The sequence below is a fragment of the Quercus robur genome, chromosome 10, assembly GCF_932294415.1.
Source record: "Quercus robur chromosome 10, dhQueRobu3.1, whole genome shotgun sequence".
NCBI lineage: Eukaryota > Viridiplantae > Streptophyta > Magnoliopsida > Fagales > Fagaceae > Quercus > Quercus robur.
In genome coordinates, this window is record NC_065543.1 from 49,147,586 (window position 1) to 49,173,197 (window position 25,612).

The 25,612-nt window shown below is 35.1% G+C and overlaps 1 protein-coding gene and 2 pseudogenes across 1 annotated transcript; all 3 read right to left on the reverse strand.

The window, feature by feature from the left end:
• Positions 1-7,183: 7,183 nt before the first annotated feature.
• On the reverse strand, positions 7,184-9,404 carry LOC126703131 (phenylacetaldehyde oxime monooxygenase CYP71AN24-like). Its single transcript, XM_050402049.1, has 2 exons — positions 8,395-9,404; positions 7,184-7,893 (listed from the first exon to the last, which is right to left on the reverse strand). The coding sequence occupies exons 1-2, from the start codon at positions 9,313-9,315 to the stop codon at positions 7,279-7,281; spliced, it is 1,536 nt and encodes a 511-aa protein (XP_050258006.1). The 5' UTR covers positions 9,316-9,404; the 3' UTR covers positions 7,184-7,278.
• A 6,457-nt stretch (positions 9,405-15,861) lies between these two features.
• Positions 15,862-17,980, reverse strand: LOC126704288 (cytochrome P450 71A1-like; annotated as a pseudogene).
• Positions 17,981-22,696: 4,716 nt separating this feature from the next.
• On the reverse strand, positions 22,697-24,441 carry LOC126704289 (cytochrome P450 71A1-like; annotated as a pseudogene).
• Between the last annotated feature and the right edge of the window lie 1,171 nt (positions 24,442-25,612).

Below are 25,612 nucleotides of genomic sequence, written 5' to 3' on the forward strand. Positions count from 1 at the left end.
CAAACATTACTTTAAGTTGGGGAGTGAAATTTATTTATTAGTAAGTTAGAATGTTACATTAAGTTAGAGTATTATATTTTTATTTATTGTTAATTTAGTTTAGGGTTGAATAACTTATAACAATTTGAATGAAATCAACACTAAAGCAAATTATTTAAATATCAAAATAAGAAATAAAAAATTAAATTTCTTTTAAGTGTACAAGTACAATTTATTTTTTAATCTTAAATTTTGAATTAATTCCTTTTTCATTTTATTTGTTATTAAATTTAAATATATTATCAAAAGATTTTTTATTAAGCCGTGCATTGCACGGGCATAATACTAGTATCTATATATATATATATATATATATAAATTGTAAAAGCTAAATGCTCAAATACTGAAATTGATTGTGAAAATTATTATAAGCTTGAAAAAGATATCCAAAATAAGAGTAACCTAGAAAATTAACTCAAAATAAAAACAGACAAAAAAAAAAAAAAAAAAAAAACCTAGAATTTACATGATTCGCTAAATTTGGTGTAGAGGTGCTTCTACAAAACCCAAATCTCAATTACACAAAATAGCTCACTTTGACAATTACAAAGATTAGACCTAGACTTTACCTAAAACAAAGAAATTTTCTCTACCCTACATAGAACCCTAAAAGAGATTTATTGTTGGGAAATTTTCTCATGTACATTAATGAAATGAGCAAGAAAATGAATGAAGAACAAGGCATAGAGGGACGGATGATTGCTGCCCTTAGACAATATTTGCACCATTCACAACTTGCTTAGAGTTTATTGCAAACTTGTCACTAAGATGCAACTAAGCCAAGAATTCTATAATTACCAATCTTGGAGAATTTTTTTTTTTTTTTTTTTTTAATTTTGGCAAAAGTGGTGAAAAATTCACTCTTAAAATAAATATGAATTACTATTTATAGACAATGAGGTGGCCTTCAATAGGCAATTTAAAGAGACATCTTGGTTGGTTTTAAACACTAAAACATATTCACAAAACCTTACTTGCCATTTGAAACACTTCAAACCCGTTATCTGAAAATTCTGTAAAAACCATTTGGTCAAGATCACGCATTGACCAATCAGCCTACCATCGACGCAAGAATCGAGAAAACATAAAGGTTAGGAATCGATCCACTTAGGATTTTACCGATTCGAGACCTTTCCTCTATGACTCTCCTAAGTCTTAAGGATTAACACATGATCTTTAATTTTAATTTTAATTTTTTTTTATAAACGTTTTAATTTAAAATTCGCTTAACTTTTAAATATTATATATTACAACATACTTTGTATATAAGATATAACTATATATACAACATTTTTCTCTAACAAAATTAAACCAACAAACCGAGTCAAATCCAAAACTGTGACATCCACACAAGAGAGAATAATAAACAAACCCCTAAATGCAAATTGTCAAAGAGATCAAAACACCAAAAGCAGCTACAAAACACCAAGCCGCTAGCTGCACCTTACAAAAGTTGCCACCCTATACTGATTGCGGCACGCCTCTCAATTTGTCAAATTCGGCCTCTCCAAGTAACGTAAGAGTAATTATATTCCTGCAAGCATACAAACTCGCTGAAACATATAAAGTGCCGCAATTAAAGAGTTTTTTATTAAATGCTTTTATTGAAATTCAAGTTTTCATTACTCGTACTTGGAGATTGATCCTATATAAGTAAGTCCTACATCATGTATGGAATATTGACTGTTATTTTTCAGCATTTGGCTTATAAATAGAATGAATTGTACCTTTTAAACTCTTATCATTCGGTAGATTATGATAAGTTGAAAATTCTTATTACTTTGTATCTGAAAGTCTGCGTTCTTATTTTATTCTGTATGTATTGGGTGAATTTGTTTAGGTAGTGAGTTTATCTATCTTTATGAATACGTATTTGTGTCCACTTCTCACTCTAGGAAAAAAAATGTGTCAATTCATTCATTCAATAATTGTCGAAAAAAAAAAAATATACAGAACATGTATGGTACCAATACTTGCTCACGGACTAGCTATTTGAATGGTACCAATAATTGCTCACGGACTATCTATTTCCAAACAGGATTGGAGCTTAGTGCTAGTTTATCAATGACTGGGCCTAAGCCAATTAAGCAAGTGGACTTATTCAGTAAAATAAATAAAAATTAAGCGCTTGGAGAGGTGAGTGATGATTCATGACTGAAGTTCAAACCTTGGTAAGGTTGCAGTGATTGATTGAAGTATGTGCTATCTTTGATCTCCTTCTTTGCTATCTTTGGATCTGTTTGAAATCCGCTTATTTTGTTAAAACTGAAAATTTTTTGCTAAAAGTACTGTAGATAAAGGTAAAAGTTAGCTGAAATAATATAATAAGACCTATGAATAGTACCAAAAAGTGCAGTGAGGCTCATGAATAGTAGAAAAAATAAACTAAATAATAAAATAAGCTGGCTTTCTAACTTGGAGCCAAACGCACACTTTGTCTAACTCAAAAACCAAAAAAAAAAAAAAAAAAAAATCAATAGTTGCCTATCCAAACAATGCAAAAATTGTATTCCAGTCCAGTTCAGTCCATTTCGGTCCATTTGGTCCACTTTAGTTCATTTGATCTACTTCAATGATGCTTTGGGAGTAGAGTTTTTTGGAAAAAAAAAAAAAAGAACAACTGATTTTTTTTTTTTTTTTTTTTGAGAAACTAAAAAAAGAACAATTGCTTAATTGACAATTACTATGTCACATTCTCAATGTAATATTGGTAAGTTCTTGATAAAATTACAATTTTCTTATATTATTAAAGTCTTGAAATTTTTTGTCCTAATATAAGTGATTAATTAATTTACTTATATTTGCTTCCTTTTTAAGTCATTCAAGACGTACAGATAATAAACCATTTGTAAGGAGAACTAGAAACATATTCCAACCACCACACATTAAATTATTTACAAAATATCTCACTTTATGTAATAATTAAATGTAAAATGAATTATGTTTCCTTTAAAAAAAACTTACCTAATTTAAAACACTTTCAAATAACAAATATAGACAGTTTAATTTTAAAAATCTAATATATTCTATTAACCATACTTTGTTAGAAAATAATCACACCATTTTAAGAAGGGTTTGGGACTAACTCTTATAAATCTTATTAGCTTGATTCATTTTTCACTTAGGAAAAAAAGTATATCATTAAATTTTTTCACGCAATGTGTGAGTTTGTGACTAGTACGAATATAACTGCTCATGGGCTATTTGCGAAGAGGATTGGAGCATAATGCTCCTGTCTTTGCTTTCTTAAATATATGTGATGTTGATGGGGCAACTTTTGCTCACTCTCAAACAGTGGGTTTTGGGGCTATCATACGTGACCATGTCGACAGAGTGGAGGCCACCTTAAGCAAACACTTTGCTGCGCCTCTGGGAATGCTAGAAACCGAAGTTAAGGCCATGGAGGAGAGAGTGCTCTTCCCTTGGGACGTGGGAATTTGAGACGTGGGGAGTGATTCGATGATTGTCATTGATGCTTTGATGGGCTCTAGTGATCCACTAGTTGTTATTGCCAATATCATTGAGAGGACTCGACAAAAGCTGTAAGATTTTAGAAGTGTTCAACTATCTCACATAAAAATGTAGGGCAATTGACCGGCTCATGTTTTGGCTTAGTATATGCCAAAAACCTTAATTTTTTTGTAACTTGAATAGAGGAAAATCTATTTATAATTGAGTTTGCTTTGACTCATAATATATCATTTTTATCTTCTTAATAAAGTTAGGATATTTTTATATATATAAAAATTAAAAAAAATTAAAAAAAAAAAAAAAAACACGCGTGTTTATTTCTTGCTCTGGATGAAAAAATTCTGATCGTACCAATTTTATTTTTTTCATGATTGAGAGCCAATAAATGTTCACGGACTAAATCCAAAGAGGTTTCGAGCTTAGTGCTCTATTATCAATGAAATGACTGGTACTGTGACCCATTAAGCACATGGAGGAGGCAGCCGTTCGAATTTGATGAAGCACAAGATATAGAAGGCAATGGTGAGTTTCCTGTGCTGGCTTACTTACATACCCCAAATAAAGAAGAAGTGACAGCCAAAAATTTTCCTTAGTAGAGTGGGGAGCCAAGCTCAATCACTTTTGATTTGCCTTATGTAATATAATAGAAATATTATATATAACAGAAACTAGCGTTTTTCCAATGAATGAAAAAAATCAAAGATGATCCAAATTTTTAACAGTAAAAAATTATAGCATTTTCATACCTCCCTTAGCAATATAAATATAAATTTCAGTTGGACAGAAATTAGGACAATATGACATTAAACTTATCGATGTAGAGTGCCATTAGTAATTTAGTTTTTTAAATTATTATTATTTGATACATTGATAGTTGACTTGAAGGGAATTTGAATTATATATGTTTTTGTTTGAAACACCAGGATATGTTAATTGAACTATAAAGCTCTTAGTTAGTCTTTTAATTTTTTTTTTTTTTTTTTTTAGAAAAGCTAGTCTTTTAATTATGTATAGATAACTAGGTAGAAAAGCTAAACTGGACTCTCTCACATTCTCTTTTATATTATTATATCGGATAATTCAAAGTCCAATCATATAAAATGACAAAATGAAAATTAGTTTTAATGAAAATATAACATATTGGATTCGGGTTCAGTGCATTGCAGTTGCCACATCATGTGAGATGTAAACATTTATTCAATTTTATATATATATATATATATATATATTATATATGTATTAATTGTATGGTGCAATTGGATCTCAATCCTAACCAATCCATTAGTCAGCTACCGACAATTTTCTACACTACAATCAATCCCAAAAAAATTAAATAAAAAAACTTGCACAAGCAAAACATGCTAGGATTCCCACGTCATTTTATAAAATGATAAAACACGCATCATTCAACTAACTGTTTGTCACTTTGTTTATTGGATAAAAAATAAAAATAAAAAATAAAAAAAATAAATAAATAAAACTAACTGTTTGTCACTTTGTTTATTGGATAGATAATTTATAGATTCTTTAAAAAAACGATAATTTATAAAATCATACTTTTTTTTTTTTTTTTTTTGAGAAAGTATAAAATCATACTTGATTGTAATGGCTGAAGAAGATAATATTATTTTCACTATATTAATGAATAAATAGTGGTGGTGTCATATGCTTTAGTTTTTAGATATTATATAAATATAAATTACTTGTGTTTTGAATATTTGATAAAGTTTTATTATTATTATTATTATTATTATTATTAATGAAAGAGTTAATAAATGCTCTAAAAGTATTGGTTTAAAAAATATTTTTTGAAAAAATTTATAGGAAAAGAAAAAAGAAATTGATTTTTATGTCAAATTTTTATATTTTTCATGGAAACTTTAACAAAACTTTCTTAAAACAGTTTGTTAACAAATACCTTGAAGGCACTAGTTTTCAATACTCATACTTAGAGATTGGTCCTGTATAAGTCCTAGCTCATGTACGGATGAAAATCAGATGGAATATTGAGTGCTATTGCTTATAAATAAAAAGAATGATTTCTTCCTTATAAACTCTTATCATTCGGTAGATTATAATAGGTTGCAAATTTCTTACTTTGTATATATATATATATATATATTTTTTTTTTTAATTTTGAGAAGAAGATAAGTTTCTTGCTTTATTATTTTTATCTATTATACTCTGTGTTCCTATCTTTTACTCTCTATTTCTTGGGTTAATTTGTTTAGGTAGTGAGTTTATTCATCTATATGAATGTGTATGTCAGATGGAATATTGATGAAAATCAGGTGGAATATTGAGTGCTATTGCTTATAAATTAAAAGAATGATTTCTTCCTTATAAACTCTTATCATTCGGTAGATTATAATAGGTTGCAAGTTTCTTACTTTGTATAGTTTTTTTTTTTTTTTAATCTTTTTTGAGAAGAAGATAAGTTTCTTACTTTATTATTTTTATCTATTAGTCTGTGTTCCTATCTTTTACTCTCTATTTCTTGGGTTAATTTGTATGTCCTCTTCCTACTCAAGTAAAAAAAATCCGGTATCAGTTTATTCATTTAATAATTGTTGAACCAGAACAATGCAAAATTCGTATTTACCTGAAAAAAAAAAAAAAAAAAAAAAGGGTACCAACAATATTTCCAAAGAGGTTTGGAGCCGAACGCTCCTATATATCTTTCCTGTTGTTGCTTTCAAACATGTTTTTTTTCCTTACTCTTGAAAAAAAAAATTAAAAAAACTGGCATTAGTTTATTTACTTATTTATTCAATTGTTGCACTTCCAATAAAAATAAATAAAAATATAGTACCAATAAATTATAATTGCTCAAGGACTACTTCAAAAAGAGGTTTCGAGCTTAGTGGTCTTTTATCAATGACATTGACAATGACTGGTAATATAATATGAGTTTTATCAACATATGCCTTAAAAACATGCATTAAGAAACTATTTTAAAAAAATATTTATGAAAAAATTCATTTTTTTCTCTCATAAAAAGATTATTAAAATTGATGATTAGTGTATGCCTTTATAAAAAAATAATAATAATAATTAATTTGTTTACGACTTTTTATATTTTCTATAAAAATTATGTCAAAACTTTTCTAAAATAACTTATTAACAATTACTTTAAGGGTACTTATTAACAATTACTTTATGGTGAACTTTAAGGGTACTTCTACATTCTCTACATGAAAATTTTAATTTTTCCATGGCAAATTTAGATTCCAAAGTTTCTACCCAAATTGCTTAATAACTTGGTTATTTAAACGTCTCTTTGTACTCTTTCAAACCTGGATAGATCTAGAGATGTTGTATGCCATTTTCACAATGAATTCAATTTTTAACTCAATCATAACTTATTAAAAGTTAGTTACAACAATTTATGAGTATTATTTTTTTATATTCTAAGACTCCCTTAACCAGTTGATCATATTCCCCTTTAATAAATGTATTTCAATACATATGTTTTTCTAACTTTTTAAATAGAACATAGGGTGAAGACAGTGGAAGTGTGGAACTCATGACATAAACAACCATTTTTTTCCAAAGAAATAAACTAATAAGGAATTATGAATTTAATTATTTATCACATTATTCTAACTAATGCTGTCTACAATTTCAAGAGTTAAGTTTGGTAGCAAGTAGGGAAAGAGAATGCAGTGCACCATTTAAGGTTGAAGTTCCCAATACACTAAATTTCGATAAGAGAACAGAAAAAAATTACATTATTATGAGAACAACCATAAATCTATTAATCATAGATCAAGGAGAGTGCAATGATGGTACAAGATGAAGAGGAATTTTCTTAGACACAACGAAAGACTTAGCTTCGCTCATGTCCAAGTCTTCTCCCTTAACATTTGCATTGGGCAACCTCCAGTCAAACCAATATAAGAGATTGGCAATCACATATTCAATAGAAGAAACACTGAATGTCGAACCTGGACATGCCCTTCTCCCACCTCCAAATGGGAACAATTCAAAGTCTTGGCCTATGAAATCAATTGGATTGTCGATGAATCTCTCTGGGAGAAATTCTTCTGGCCTATCCCATACCTCAGGATCCCTATGGACTGCCCATGCATTGACATATACTCTTGTTTTTGGCGGAATATCATAACCTCCCAATTTCACACTATTTGTTGTTTCTCGAGGCACCATGAGAGGAACTGGTGGGTGTAGTCTCAACGTTTCTTTGATGACACATTTCAAGTAATTCATTTGATTGATATCATTCAGATCTATCCTTGACTTCTTTCCCACCAGTCTTCTCACCTCTTCTCGAGCTCTCTTCATAGTACTTGGAGTTTTTAAAAGCTCCGCCATTAACCATTCCAAAGTTGCTGAAGTAGTATCAGTTCCTCCCACAAACATGTCCTTAAATTATAAAAAGGAAAATGTTAAAGGCGCTACTAATTCTACTATAAAAGGTTTACACAATGAATGCATGAATTACTTTTGGAAATATAAAATGTTCTTTTTTTTTTTTTTTTTTTCCTGCTGAAAACCTTATAAAATGTTAGTGTTGCTTTAATAACATAATAAATGCATGAATTACTTTTGGAAAATACTAAACCTACAATAGTTGCCACTAAATTTACTGCAAAAATCTTATAAACTAACTTGATAATGAATGTGATCAATGCCACATCCAATGTAATAAATAATTTGTAATTACTTTTTTCTTGTGTTAAAAATTGATACATCCGTTTATAAAGTCTATGTAGTAAAATTTATATTATCCCTCACATTACTAATTACATTTTAGTAATTGCTGATAGATCAATTTATAAGGTTTATAGAGTAAAATTTATAGTAACCCTATATCATCACTCTATAGAAAAAGAAAACTTTTAGTTGAGAGAGAGAGAGAGATACCAGTAGGATCGCTTTGATGTTGTCATCAGTTAGCTCAAACTCGAGCATAGGATTCTGTTGAAGTTGGAGGAGAATATCCATGAAATCCTTCTTATAATTAGGATTTTCATAACCACTTTTCATTGTCATGTGTTCTTCAATAACCTCATCAAAAAAGGCATCAAGTTCTCGAAAAGTGGTTTTCATACTTGGTATTAAGCCTGTAAGAACATCAATCCATTTCATAGAAGGGAAAAAATCTCCCAAACAGAATGCTGTTAATTGCTCTGTTATCCTTCTTGATAGGTGCCCCAACCTGCTCTTACCATCTTCAAACTTCCGTCCAAGTACACATCGAGACACTATGTTATTTGAAGTTGCAATCAACATGTCACTTAGATTAAGAGAAGCCTTTTGGATGCACAACTCACGTATGTTATTGATTAATAATGCAACTTCTTCATCTCTTACAAATTGGAAAGATAGCACTCTTTTGAGACTCAAAAGTTCAAGGACACAAATTTTCTTAGCTTGTCTCCAATACTCACCATAGGATGAGAATGCTACGTCTGTGCATCCATAGAGGAAGATATCGGCAGCTGTGGTTTTTGCCCGATTTGAGAAAATGATATCTTGTGTCTTCATTATTTCTCTGGCCATAGCTACAGATGACACCACCAGGGTTGGAGTATGCCCCAAATCTAAGTGCATTATAGGGCCATACTTCCTTGAGAGTGCTTGAAGAGAACGATATGGGAATGTGCCTAACTGGTGAAGGTTTCCAATTAATGGTAGCTTTGGTGGGGATGGAGGTAAATTGGGTTTGGCACTTGTAACGCACTTGAAAACATAAAGAGAAGTGAAGAGGATAAGAAGGGAGAGGAGGGGATTTAGTTGGAATACTATTTTGTGTAGCTCTGGCAGCAATGATAGTAGAGCCATTTCCTTTTAGTGTTTAGCATGAGCTCTTCAAGTATATATAATAGATTTCCAAAAGTTCAGTTATACGAATTTCTGAGGTGTTGTGCTTTAAATTCATCAATTGAATTCAACTTTATACATGTTTGATTAATGGAGTAAAGATAGTTTTATTTTTTTCAAATATAATTGCAATCCACCGCATTACAAGTAGTTGAATGATGTGTCTTTCATAATTTTATAATATGTGGGGGGAAACTTGGCACACTTTACATGAGCATGTTGAAGTGTAGAAAACTGTCGGTGACAATACAATACATTATTTTTCCCTTAAAAAGCTAGTTTCCATTAAAGTTATATTGATCGGTTTAACTTTCTTTTCTTTTTGATAATTTCAATTTTTTTTTTTTTTAAAGTTAGTCTTTCAAAATAAATAAATAAATATAAATATATATATATTTATATTTATATATATATTTTACCTTGAATATCTCTGTTGAAAACACTAAGTATTATTAGTTAAATTGCAAAATTCTTGAAAAAAAATTACATATTGTTAGAGAGGTATGAAAATCTTGTCAAAACAATAGTTTTCAGTATTTGAACATTGAAAATTGTAAGCCCCAAAAAGAAAATTGTGTTTCGTAGAAGTTTTTTATCAAGAGTGTTTGAGTTAAAATTCTCAATTTACAATGTTAAAAACATGTATTTTAAAAACTCATCCATACCAATTTTTAGTTTTCAAGTAACATTTCTGAATGGTTTTTTGGTAAATAAGTTGAATCATTGCAAGACTAAACTCTTTTTTTTTTCTCCCACAGGCCCACCATTTTGTCTCTCTCTTTCTTTCTTTTTTTCTTTTTTCTCTCTCCTTAAATAAAATAGTATTCTTTTAATTACTTTAAAACAAAAAAATATATATATACATGTGGGGTCCAATAATTTACGGGTCCGGCCCACATGCTTATGGGAAGCCCACCGGTCTTAAACTGAAGGAGGCCGGGGCCCGAGCTCGAAACTAGGAAACATAAAAATAGCCCGAAGGCATAGCCGAGGACGGCTTCGTCCTCGGCAGGCCCAAAATCTCAAGGATAGGAATGGAACATGAGTAAGCTAGAAAGATCAGAAAATATCCTGGGGAAGTTGTCTTTAATACCCTTCCCTGACATGACACTGCCCCTAACAGAGCCGGGATCTTAGGCTTTATGGGTCATCTACAGTAATTTTGGGATTAGATTGATGGGACAGATATCTGTCCCGGAAAGATCGACCCTACACGTGGACGAGGGACAACAAACGTAGGCTAGTATAAAAGGAAAGGTAAACTAATAAAGAGGGGGATCTCCCATCCAGCTTCTAAAAAAGACTTGATGAAAGAGAATGCCTGGAGAATATACGCCGGACAACACCTAAGAATCTACCGACGGGTAACCGAGGACAACACCATCGCTCCTCGGACATGATCCCCTCCTAGATACAAGATTGATGGGCCTGAATATCCAGCCCAAAGCTTTTTCTCATATCGGCTCACCTAAAGTCCGGCTCGAAACGTCCCCCTGTGACCCAACGCTGGCCTTTCAAGCCCACTCTCTACAAATACTATTGTGAGGGATCTTCCGCGTGCAAGCCCAACATCGTCGCTGGGCCGTTGAAGATTTTGTGTCCCTACAATTTGGCGCCGTCTGTGGGGAGGCTTGCGTGTTAGCTCGAGCGGTGACGAGGTTGAGTTTCTGTCGAACAAGGGACTATGAGGACGCCTGTATCACCAGCGACACGTTGTTGCTATTCCAACATAGACTCCCACTAGGGGCTATGTTCCACGGTGTCAACGACATGGGCAAGCCTAGGGGCTTCAAACATCAGGCCGACCTCCTCCACCTTATTCGAGGAGCAAAACCTTCGGAAGAATAAGCAAGTAAAGAAGCATACAAGTTTTGGACAGAACCAAGGCCTTGCATGGTCCTCGAACCCAAGCCTCTGGGGAAACCAACTACTTAAAAAGAATCAGACAAGTTTTGGACAGAACCAAGGCCTTGCATGGTCCTCGGACCCAAGCCTCTGGGGAAACCAACTACTTAAAAAGAGTCACACAAGTTTTGGACAGAACCAAGGCCTTGCATGGTCCTCGGACCCAAGCCTCTGGGGAAACCAACTACTTAAAAAAGAAATCTTACAAGTAATGGACAGAACCAAGGCCTTGCATGGTCCTCGGACCCAAGCCTGTGGGGAAACCAAGTACAAAAAAGAAATCTTACAAGTAATGGACAGAACCAAGGCCTTGCATGGTCCTCGGACCCAAGCCTGTAGGGAAACCAAGTACAAAAAAGAAATCTTACAAGTAATGGACAGAACCAAGGCCTTGCATGGTCCTCGGACCCAAGCCTGTGGGGAAACCAAGTACAAAAAAGAAATCTTACAAGTAATGGATAGAACCAAGGCCTTGCATGGTCCTCGGACCCAAGCCTGTGGGGAAACCAAGTACAAAAAAAGAAATCTTACAAGTAATGGACAGAACCAAGGCCTTGCATGGTCCTCGGACCCAAGCCTATGGGGAAACCAAGTACAAAAAAGAAATCTTACAAGTAATAGACCGAACCAAGACCTTGCATGGTCCTCGGACTCAAGCCTCTGGGGAAAAATCAAGTACATAAGATAAAACGCATACGTTCTGAACAAAACCCAGGTTTTGCAAAGTCCTCGGACTCAGGCTGCTTGGGAAGTCAACTTCCCGAATGAAGAAATCTCTTGGCTTAAACACTGGAAAGGGATAAGGCTCGCGTATCATGGAGATGATGGAATAACCTAATGATCGGCAACTTAAGGAGGCCATTCATCCGGTAGGTAACGTGTCCTCGGACAGTTACTTTTTACCTCTTATCTAGCACTTGGCCCCCATCTCGGCCAATTTAAGGTAAGCCTAATTTCTCACTGGTCGGGTTGTTATATCAAATAATAGTAATTCTATTAAAGTTGTGGTGGCGTCTTTTTATTGACAAATATTTCAGCCTTAGTTACCATTAATTCAAATGCCATATTATTGTGCCGAGCAGCGTGAATAAACTTGTAAAACATGAAAATAGAACATGTAAAATAAATGAATAGTAACTTTTATTAATATGGAAAATTGTTACAACGTACAAAGAAGGGCTTAAACAAGCCTATACAAAAGTGAACTGTCAAAATAACATTAGCATCCGCAGTACAGATAAGTAAATAATCAGCTGCCCTTTAAACTCGCCTTCAAAGCTTTTTCGATCTCTGCCTCAGTGCTGCTCATATCAGGAGAAGATCCTTATACAAAAATAATGAAGGAGAAGGAAGAAGAATTGGAAGACATGGAAGCACTTCAGCAAGCTCTTGTTGCTGAAGAAAGCAAGGGAAAAAGAAGATGGAGGACATGAGTAGGAAGGAGGAGAAGAAGAGGGAAGCAATGAAAAGAAAGTAAAAGGAGCAAAAGAGGGAAAAGAGGGAAAAGGGGAGCCATATTAGGTATGCTCATGAAAGAGCGAATGGAGATGACAAGGGAGGTTTTTGACTCAGTCACACCGAAAGTGGAGTGTGACGAGTCCCTGCTTCGGATTTTGACTAAAAGAGGGGGGAGGCACATCTTGAGTCTTTGCCATCCTTGCCCCGACCGAGCTCTCTCAAGTTTTATTAGGGCATGGCGTTTCTGGAAAAAGAGGGATTCATTCATGGCCGACTACTATGGTGAATGTATTATTGGATAAGGAGTAACCAGGCGGAAGAAATGAGCTATAAGAAGGGCCTAAGGGATTCCGATATGAAAGTATCACCTCTGGTTTTCTCTCTTATATAAGGGAGTAAGGCGAGGGCATGTAACACGTTCTGATCCCCAAGGAAATCCGTGAATAAATGCGCATCCGTTTCGTTCCCCCACGTTATCGGTAACCGTAAGATTTGGGAGGTCTCGTAAAAGAAAAAAAATTAAAGGCGTGCTACGGATAACCTAACGGTATAAGCGCATCATGCGTAAACCAAGGGAAATATCTCGTAGACCGGCGCATTCCTCGGGGAGGTGAAGAGTCGCCAACGTTGATCAAGGGCCGAATTAAATGAGCAGTAATGAAGGCTCGGGGTTACCAAAACCCCCCTCTCCGACCAAGAGGCCGGACAGCAGTGTTTTGAGGGGCTATTGTGGGGTCCAGTAATAGACGGACCAGGCCTATTTGCTGATGAAGGGTCCAAAGGCCCAAGCCTAAAAGGGCCATGGTCAAAATTCAAGAATAAGGTGGCCCAACTGGCCCGGAGAAGCGGCCGAGGACAGTGCAGTCCTCGGCTGACCCAAGAAAGAGGGCAGAAAGGTAAAGGGGAGTGCCCGAAGGGGAAATCTAAAATATCTAAGAGAGGCTTCCTTGGCCACCTTTCCCATGCATATCTCTGCGCCTAACAGAACCTTATCCATGAACTTTATCAACAACTCTCGACGACTTAGGTCTGAGACTGATGGGACAAGTATCAGTCTTAAAAGGGTCGACCCTACACGTGGACGAAGGAAATTGAACGCGTGCGAGTATAAAAGAAAAAATATGTAACCTAAAGGGGGGGCTCCTCCAGTCCCACTGAAGGAAGAAAAAGGCTTCAGAGGCGAAGATATTGGAACCCGGCATAAACATCTTAACAAAACCTCAGCCAGGAAAACATGACCTAGCCTTTCGATCCCACTCTCTACAAATGATATTGTATGGGCCCATTTACGTGCGAACCCAACCCAACTGCGGTTCCACGCGAATCGTGTGCTTACAATACATATACCAAATACACAATTATATTTTTTTTATATTTTAAAATATGTCATTTGAAATATAGTACCACACATTTGCATTATAAGTACTTTAAACACATGTTTTTATAACACTTTTTAAACTGCAATTTTCATATCATTTTGAACAACAATACTTTGAGTACCATTACCAAACAGGCCCTTCCTCTAACCTTTTTTGTGTTTTCTTTGTTTGGCGTGGCATAAGAAATCAGAGAATAGATGATTTATTTTCTTTGATACCTCTATCAACTAATCCCTGTTAATGAATCTCATGTAGAATTTTATGCATTTAGATTTTCCCTTTAATGATGATCCTCAAAAAAAAAAAAAAAAAAAAAAAAAAAAGGTCCCTTTAATGGAAGGGCGCCCTAGCTAGTAATGTGCATGAAGGCCAGCGAGTGTGAGAGAGATTGATATCATGGGATCAGAAAGATGGTAAGGAATTTAAAAAATGATAAAGAGTTTTTGGCAAAATTTGGATACTTTTATTTTCCTAGACATGACTATATATGGCCAAAGATCAGAAAATTTGACAGAGTAAGATTTGATTGGTATCATAATCCCAGTTTTACTTACCCAAATTTGTCAATGTCAGTGGGACTACGCCTATTATTTAGGTCATAGTAGCAAATTCTACTCAAAATGTATTTTATGTTGAGAGAAAAGGAATGGTCATTAACATGGTGGATTGGGATTACATAGAGATTATGATTAAGAGTTTGGAGACTTCACACCATGACCCTCGAGTCCAACCAATGCCTATGTTAACTTTTTTTTTTTTTTTTTTTTTTTTTTTTTTAATAGTGGAGAAATTATTTAAAAATGAGTGCCCTCATTTTTAAAAACAGTAATGATATAGGTTGGGCCTATCCTAGACATGGACCCAAGAGTACGCCACTAATCAAATGGATTGGGAATGTAATAGACACCTAATCAAATGGGCCAGCTTCCACCCATGTATTTTGAAGCCACATTATTATGAAGACCCCTCTGAGGAGCCTACTTTAATCATGTAGCAATGAAGATATATGTTTTCGCCTTCCATTGGAAGAAGACTTTGCATGCTTAGCCTTTGGCTAAAAAAGAACTCAAAAGAATTATAAAATCCTTGTTTTTATCCTGGAATCACTTTGATAGCATTTCCGATGAGTATTTTCGAGGATGTTTGCTTATGCCTCGAAAAGGGAATGAATGAGGCTTTTGTAGTTAATAATCCTAGTGCAAACTCTTCTTCCAATGGTATGCAATCAGTTTTGAATCGGATTTTCAAGAGAAATTTTCCATAAATAACTACACAAACTCCTACCTGAGTAAGCAAGGATCAACCTTGCATACACATATGTAGCGTTTTAAAAAGATTTTGAATTTTCGAGTCTCGCTTAACCAGGGTCTCTTAGTGATGGCTCGTTAATGGTATCATCAGGGAACAAAGTCTATAGTCATATAGGGTAATTAAAATGGGGTGTCTACCCCCGCCATTCATACTCTTATCTACTCACCCTCCTTTTTCCCTTTCTCACCCGAATACACACTCACCCCCTCAACTTCTTTCTTTCTCAAACATCCGAATTATCTTGGAACAAAAAATTTATACAAGTCCCTCTGGTTTGTTATCTGATCTCCTCATGCACTAAACCTTTAGCAAGTTCTCTGTGTGATGGCTAAGTGTAATCATGTGTTTGCAGTAAGCTAGTACATCCTGAAATTTTATTTTGCTCTTAACTTATTTAATATTAATAACAATTGACCAACACCAACCAAGACTTCTTAATAGATTATAATGTAGACTACACAGTTGGTACTTGGAGAAGTGGAAATTTCTTATGAACAGTAAATCCATGTACCTCACTCATATCTAGATCAATCCTACTTCTACCACAAGGCAACTCCCAATTGAAATGGTATAAAAGATTAGCAATCACACATTCAACTGCTGCAATCCCAAATGTCATTCCAGGGCAACCCCGTCTTCCGCCGCCAAATGGGATGAATTGGAAGTCTTGGCCTTTGAAATCAATTGGGTTCTTCATGAACCTCTCCGGAAGAAACTCTTTTGGTTGGTCCCGTAGTTTAGGGTCTGTTTGTATTGCCCATATATTTACATAAACAGTCGTTTTCGGAGGAATATCATAACCTTCCAATTTAACACTAGCTGAAGTTTGGCGAGGACCCAAAAGTGGAATTGGTGTATGTAGTCTCAAAGTTTCTTTAATGATACATTTCAGGTACTGCATTTGAGTGATATCAGTCTCATCTACTTTTGATTTATTTCCCACCACTCTTCTTACCTCTTCTTGTGCTTTCTTCATTATACTTGGATTTTTCACGAGCTCTGCCATTGCCCATTCTAGTATTGTTGCAGTGGTATCAGTTCCTCCCACAAACATGTCCTAAATTATAAAACAATAATACAGCTTTAGTAAGTTGTGTGTGCAATCGGAGAGTGGTAAATTACCTAATTGTCCAAAATTATTAATGGGAAATATTAAATTGAAATATTTTTTTAATACAAGATCGATTTTACTCTAGTTTAATCTAATTATATATGTGTATGAAACTCTCTCTTAGAAACTTGAATCCCAACTCTTTCTCTCCACACCCCATAAGCACTTATACTTGTGGAGTGACCATTACACCAAAGGTATGCGGTGGTATTAAATTGAAATATTTATCTATTATTCTAACATTTTTCCTAATTTGGATTGAAACTCTCGCTTAATAAGTGGGGTCTAACATATGCAATTTTAATTTAAAATTGGAGTTAGACTGTTAGAGTAAAAACAAGATTCAAATTAAAGACCTCTGTTCTGATGCCATGACAAATTATCATCACAAAAGCTTAAGCTAGTAAAAAAAAATGTAAACTTAATTATTTAACTACGAGAGAAAAGAGATACCAATAAGACTCCTTTGAGGTTGTCTTGAGTAAGCTCAATTTCAAGGATACCCTTCTTTTGAAGTTTGAGAAGAATATGCACAAAATCTTCCTTATCATCATTCACATACAGGATCTTATGCTCCTCAATCACTCGATCAAGTAATGCATCTAATGCTCTCAAAGTTGCTTTCAAACTTGCAATTATGCCTGTTAAATAATCTATCCATCCCAAGTAAGGAAAGAAATCTCCAAAACTAAAAACTGTAAATTGCATCAACATCCTTCTTGATAAGTCTCCAAATGTGCTCTTACCATTTTTTACCTCTGACCTTCTTCCAAAAACACATGTGGAAGTAATATTGTTTGAAACAGAAAGCAACATGTCAGTTAGATTAATTGGACTCTTACTGACACATGCATGATGTATCTGATTGACAAGTAGTTTGACTTCTTCTTCCCTTATAAAGTGAAACGATTGCACTCTTTTCAAGCTTAGAAGTTCCAGAATAGTAACTTTTCTTGCATGTCTCCAGTAATTGCCATAGGGGGCAAATGACATATCTGCATATCCATAAGTAAAGATATTGGCAGCCGTGGTTTTGGGTCGATTTGAGAAAACAACATCATTGATCTTCATCATTTCTCTAGCCATCTCTGCAGATGAAACCACGAGAGTTGGAACATGGCCTAAGTGCAAGAGCATTAGAGGGCCATACTTACTCGAAAGCTCTTCAAGAGAGTGGTGGGGCAGTGTACCGAACTGGTGGAGGTTGCCGATTACTGGCCACTATGGAGGGGATGGAGGCAAGTTGAGTTTGCCATTGCCATTTGACTGCTGGAGTTTAAGCAATATGAAAGGTAGCAAAAGAGAGAAGAAAAATAGCAAACTGTGTCAACCCATGTGGCTTTTGCCACCATTGCTGTAACTGTGGTGATAGGAAAGCCATTCCTAGTTTCAGTTCACCACATGAAAGTAACAAAGTTATCTTCAATCTTATAGCAGCCCTAACAGTCACAAACTTCGACATTTTGACAACATGATTCATGAATTTCAAATGGATTAGACATGGACAATCAACAAGTATACACTTGTAGCAATCCGCTCAAATTTGGGAATGTATTACAATTCATAAATCCAAAAAATGAGTAAAGCAACAAACACATGGAAAGATTTGAAAATGTTAGAGATATATTAGACATATTAGCCCAATGTAATAGGCCTAAACCCACTCCTACTTGTACTAGTAATCTAGGATTTAGTCGTCTATATATACTCATGTTAGGGTTCATTGTAACACAAACTATTGTACTATATTCTTAAACAATAATAAAGATGTAGTTCTTAAGGGATTCCTCTGTGGACGTAGGCCAACAAGGCTAAACCACGTAACTCTTGTGTTCTCGGTGTTCCTATTCTATACTTCCCATTCCGCATCCACTTTAGCATATATAACATGGTATAACACATCACGTTGCTAATATATTTAACATGGTATCAGAGCCAAACTTCATTTTTGGCATCAAAAAAACATCTCTACACAACAAAGAAATTTCCCACGTGCACAACACAAATCCACCACAATGTCACTGCTTGCCCACAGATCTAGACTCCACGGCTTCACATAGCTCCCATAGAACCACCATTGCTATCTTGTCACCATGTCTTTGATCTCTCATGCATGTCGTGCCTCCCCTATTAGATCTGTGCAAAGCAAGCCTTCGCCTGACGAATCCAATCATATAAACATGCTCCACGGCATACGGTGAGAAAAACCCAGAGGTTTGGCCTCCATTGAATGCCGCAAGTGCCCTCATGCACTACCCCTATTTCAGTGGACTTCTCCACGCGCTGCCTCAGATTCCTCAGGAGTAGATCCTCCTTTAGTAACATGCACCGCCCTGACAACCTCGTAGCCCGCCAATCTGCCAAACTAGCGAAGTCCAAGCATCTATCTCACTCGGACACACCTACACACGCCCTCGAAGTTTTTACCACACGCCATCACCATAACGCTCTGGCCACACACCAAAAACTACATTAGCCTTATTATGACATCATTAGATGATGTCAGCCCTAGCCACGTCAGTAAGTCTCCATGTCATCTTTGACTTTAACTCTGCTAACCTGGATCGATCCAACCCAGACTTCCGGATCTAACCCGTGGACCTTCACTTTTGCTGGCCGTTGACTTTGACTACTCGTTGACCTTTGCTTAGTGTTGACCTTAAGTTGACTTTGATTTCTTGCGTTAACCATTGACCAAAAGTCAAATTTCAAAAAAGGCCTATCTTACTCAGTTTTTTGCTGCATAGATTCAAATTTTGGACTCCGTTTTTTCATTTGAAGCTCCAAAATTGATCAATTGGCACATTCTTCACCATGGTTTCTTCAAAGGCATTCTTCAAGGCATCTTCAATGGATCTTCTCATGCTTATCCAACCTTAAGCCTTTATCGAGCTTCTGCTTTGAGTTTGAGGGAAGGTGTTAGAGATATATTAGACATATTAGCCCAATATAATAGGTCCAAACCCACTCCTACTTGTACTAGTAATCTAGGGTTTAATTAGTTACCTATATATACTCATGTTAGGGTTCATTGTAACACAGAGTATTGTACTACACTCTTACACAATAATAAAGATGTTGCCTTTAAGAAATTCCTCCGTGGACATAGGCCGACAAGGGTGAACCACATAACCCTCGTGTTCTCAGTGTTCCTACTCTATGCTTCCTCTTTTGCATCCACTCTAACATATACAACATGGTATAACACATTACGTTGCTAATATATTTAACAGAAAAATAATCAAATGCAAGGTTATGAATGCGAAACATGTGTAGGCTTGTAGAAGTTTAAACCTACATACCAAATTATGAACATCTTATCATTAATATCCCCAGCTTGTTTTATGGATCCCCTCTTATCTTATCTTTATAATTAAGTAGGTTTTGGCCACAAATGTTGTTTTCTGTATTGTTACATCTTTTTTTTTTCTTCCGTGAATCTGTAGCTCTTTAGACTTTGGAGACACATTTATAGAATTGGAGGCACATGGACGTGACTGATTTAATTAGCATCAAATGCTGGGATTTTACTGCTCAAGATTCCACGACACAAGCAAGTGCGCCAAGTCTTGATTCTTTAAGCTTGTCAATCACCATCTTTGATTAACATAATTAAACATCATGTGAATTGTAAGACTGGAATTGTTAAGGCATACGTGAGATGAGAAAATATGGTATAGAACTTTTGCCAAAACTCGTTACATGAGAGTTGTGGAAAAATTGTTTAAGTTTTTTGTGTTCCTATCATTGCTTGCAATCATAAGAGTCCATCTTCTTAAGGCCTACATTGGGTGTGTTCTAGGTAATTCTAGATTTTTTTTTTTTTTTTCTTCTGAGAATCAGGTAATTCTAGATTTTACAAGTAGCAACAATAAGTTCCAATACAATTGATCTTCTTTCTTTCTTTTTTTTCTTTTTTTTTTGGGAAATAGTACAGAAGCATCTAATTCTTTACCTGGCTGCTGACCGTGACATTCTCACGCACTTCATAACTAAAATTTCTCTTATCCTTCATGCAATTTCAATATATAACTTAGACCATCCGGAAATTTATTTTTATCCTGAAATTATTCAAGCATTAAAATATCTTCTAAGGTAACACAAGAAAAAGAGAAATAACAAACAACAACCATAACTTCTAATTGATTATTGTGGGGCCAGAGAATTTGTGGTCCCGGCCCACTTTCCATTAGGGCCTAAGGCCCGCGCCGAGGAGAGTAGTTGCCGAGAACAAGCAGCGAAAGTCCAAATGGCCTAAAGGTGCAGCCGAGGATGACCTTGTCCTCAGCATCCCAAGGCCTAAAAGGGAAGAATGACACATCATCAAAGGCAGCCTTCAAAGCGCTCCCAGAAGAAAAGGCGAGTAGAATGGGACTCGCACAGGGGTACAGTGTAGGAGTGGTTCAAGGAAAAGACGTCACCTCCGCATTGAATGCGCCAACAAACGTCCTAGCCACATTGATGGGAAAAGACCCCTGAATAGTGTGGCTTCGGTTATTGTAACTAACAGAAAGTGGGGGGAGGCGGCTGATGGGACAAACACTCGAGTAGTTACCTGCCTGATCGACAGATGGAAGGTCAGGATCAACTGAGAATGGCTATATAATGTAAGGATTTATGCGCCAAAAAGAGGGGGCTGAAACAATGGTACCCAAAAAGTGAAACGAATAATAAGAACGTTAAGCTCAATGGACAAGGTCCATGGACAAACTTAGTTCACCTCTGTGCGCCCACCATGAACACCATAACTAACCACTGTCCGGTAACCAAGGCCTAGCCTTTCAGCCTACTCTCTACAAATTTTATTGTTTGGGCCTTTAACGTACTTTTAACGTACGAACCCAATACCAGTTTGAGATCGTTACAAACTGAGTCCTTACAATTATATTTGGAAAGTAATTGGTACTTTGAGAAGTGAAAATTTCTTAAAAACGGTTAAAACTCCATATACCTCAAATTTCTTTTACTTCATCAAACACAATTGAGAAAGAGATTCCAATAATTGACTTAACAAAACAAGATTAGATTGAATTTTTCTTTCAAATAACAAGAATTTAGAAATTTCTTTTTTGCTTTTTGATAATTCTCAATGCAATTTCAATATTGTTGGACCGTGAGCTGTGTCATTCCACCTCAAAATCAATTGGTGATAAGGAATTAGAAATTTCATTTTGGCTTTTTGATAATTCTCGATGCAATTTTAACACTGTCGGACCGTGAGCTATGTCATTCCACGTCAAAATCAATTGGTGATGAGAAAGACATACTCAAATCTTTTATGGCCTTCAACATCACACCATACAGACCTATTTTTAGAGTGATTGTAAGGAGTCAAATTGTGGTCCCCCAACAATTCCTCCCTGACAATGACTTGAACCCATGATCTTGGCTCTAATACTATTTGTTGAACCATGAGCTGTGTCATTCTACCTCAAAACTAATTGATGATGAGGAAGATATACTCAAATCTTTTATGGCCTTCGACATCACACCATGCAGACCTATTTTTAGAGTGGTTGTAGGCAGTCAAATTGTGATCCTCCAACAAACACATTTTGAAGAGTTGCTTCTGCATGTTGGCTTTTGATAGTTAATTTTTTTTTTTTTTTTTTAATGCAGCTCTTTAGTTATATATATATTTCAAGTCTTTAATCTTTAAGAGATGAGTTGTAAAAATATGTATAAAGATCACATGGAATCTTGGAATGTTTTGCTCATGCATTTGAAAATGTAAAAAATTTTAGACTACCACATCACCTAAATTCTTCGAATTACATATTTAAACAAATAAAAAATTCAGACATATTTAGTTTTATATACCAAAATTATTCTGTGAACCGTATGGCCTTAATTGGGAGGGTTTGCTACATGAGGGTACATGTGCTTAAGTAAGTCCTATACATTATGTGTGTACTAAGTCGATCCTAATTATCTATAGAAGCAACTCGAAAAAACTCCAATAGCATTTAGTCTCTATTTTGGAAATATTACATCTATTCTTCTACAACCACATACTTTGACACACATCATGACATTCTCACCTATAATATCCATAAGTATAAAGAACTCAGATTTTTGCCATCCTCTATTTGTTTTTATAGCCTCATACATCCCCAAGTCTTATTTTATTCTGAAATATTCAAAGCTTTAACAACATTGATTGATATCTGCAAAAATAAAACAAGAAAAAGAGAAATAACAAAACAATAACCATGACTTCTTCTTAATAGATTATATTTGGAGAGTACAAAGTTGGTACTAGGAGAAGTGGAAATTTCCTATGAATAGTAATTCCATATGCCTTGGTCATATCTAGGTCCTTCATAACTTCACCACCAGGCAACTCCCAGTTGAAATGGTATAAAAGATTAGCTGTCACATATTCAGCTGAAGCAATCCCAAATGTCATTCCTGGGCAACTCCGTCTCCCACCACCAAATGGGATGAAATGAAAGTCTTGACCCTTGAAATCATCTGAACTCTTCAGGAACCTCTCTGGGAGAAACTCTTCTGGTTGGTCCCATAATTTAGGGTCTGTTTGTATTGCCCATGCATTTACATAAACTGTCATTTTTGAGGGAATATCATAACCCCCCAATTTAACATTGGTTGAAGTTTTACGAGGAACTAAAAGTGGAACTGGTGCATGAAGTCTCAAAGTTTCTTTAATGATACATTTCAGGTACTGCAAATGGGCAATATCAGTATCATCTAGTTTTGATTTATTTCCAATCACTCTTCTTACCTCATCTTGAGCTTTCTTCATTATACTCGGATTTCTCACTAGCTCTGCCATTGTCCATTCTATTGTTGTTGCAGTAGTTTCAGTTCCTCCAGTAAACATGTCCTGCAAATTATAAAAGCATTATCAACATTGCCATGTACACAATTTTTTTATAACTTGTTGAGATGGTAATTGTAAGTAGTGAAAAATCAATTTTACCAGAAACCACACCTATATCACTTTTATTTTTCACCACTGACAACCTGTCACTTCATGATAAGTTGTTAAAATAGTTGTGGAATAAATTGTGTACCCTCTACATTTTATTCAAACATATAGCTTTAGCCAGGTGTGTGCGATTGGATACTCGGCTATAAATGAGAGATAGAAATATACCAGTATGACTGCTTTGAGATTGTCTTGGGTAAGCTCAATTTCAAGCATGCCCTCCTTTTGAAGCTAGAGGAGAATGTGCAAAAAGTCTTTTTTATCATCATCCTCATCCACATTCAGGATCTTATGCTCTTCAATCAATTGATCAAGTAATGCATCCACCGCTCTTGAAGTTGCTTTCAAACTAGCAATCAAACCTGTTAAATTATCCATCCATCCCAAAGAAGGAAAGAAATGTCCAAAACTAAAAGCAGTAACTTGCATCGCCATCCTTCTTGATAACTCTCCGAATGTGCTCTTACCATCTTTTACCTCAGTCTTTTTTCCAAAAACACATCTAGAAGAAATATTGCTTGAAACAGCAAGCAACATGTCAGTTAGATTAACTGGACTTTTACTGAGACATGCATGTTGTATCTGATTCACAAGTAGTGTGACTTCTTCTTCCCTCACAAACTGAAACGATTGCACTCTTTTCAGGCTTAGAAGTTGAAGTAGAGTAACTTTTTTCACATGTTTCCAGTAATCACCATAGGGTGCAAATCCCACATTTACACATCCATAAGTAAAGATATTGGCAGCTGTGGTTTTGGGTCTATTTGAGAATACAATATCATGGGTTTTCATTATTTCTCGAGCCATCTCTGCGGATGAAACCACAAGAGTTGGAACATGGCCCAAGTGCAAGAGCATTAGAGGGCCATACTTGATAGCACTCTAAGAGAGCGGTGAGGCAGTCCACCAAACTGTGTCACTCCATGTAGCTCTTGCCAAAATTGCTGTGGTAGTAGTGATAAGAAAGCCATTTCTAGTTTCAGTTCACCACATGAAAGTTGCAAGTTATCTTCAATCTTATAGCGGCCCTATACAGTCACAAACATCGACATTTTGACAACGTGATTCATGATTTTCATTTAGATTAGACATGGACTATTAAGTAGTGCTTATACGCTTTAATAATCTTCCTAGTGGAGACAAAAGTTTACTGTATTTTTACAGGAGGTCTAGAAGAAAACTTGGCTAGAAGTTTTTTTTTGGTAATATTTGGAACAGTAATTTAGCATTCTATTTACTTATTTTTAAGGATGTCTAACCAAATTAAAGTTATATATATATATATATATATATACACACACATACATACATACACACTAATCCCTAACCCGTGCAATGCACAAGGAAGTTTGATAAAAACTATTTAAAATTTCACTTTGCTTAAAGTTATGATCCCTTGGAAAAAAGAAAAAGAAAATATACTTAAGAGATTACTACTACTAACAAAGTGTTGAAGGGAAAATTTCTGATGTTCCCAAATAAAATATAGGGTAGCCAAGCTGAAACTCAATGATGGACCCTTGAAATAAAGCCCAAAGGCTATCGGTGTGGTGTAAGTCCGCCCAAACAAGAGATAGAGGCTGCACCCTAACAAGAAGACAACAATAAAGCATGATAAACACGTTAGTGTTGTTAGTTTGTTATATTATTATTCTTTTTACTGCGTCATAGTTCAAATCAATCCTCTAGCGGTACGGTATTATCTCTAGCGGTAGGGGTAAAATTATAATTAGAGTTCAGCAGTCAATGATCAAATAAATTTAGGAAAGTATTCACTCCTAGGGGTCCTTGTGTGTCTTGGTCAGGGGAAATTATAGTACTTTCAACCATCATTACATCAATATGAGGGAAAATTCAACTGTTATAAATATATTATATCATTTATCATAATAATAATAAACAATGATTAAAGGTTCCATAGTTACGAATAAAAGAGGAAAAATAGGATGGAATGAAGGGAAAGAAAGATACCCAGCTCAGTGCAGCAAGCATTAGACTAAGATTTTGGTGAGTGTGTGTTCATAAGACATGAATGAGACAATATGGGCTGTTTTGAGTTAGTGGGATGAGGTTAACTCTGAGGTTAAGGATTTTTGTGAGTAGTGGTCTGTTTGTGACTAGTTGAGAGACATTTATGGGCTG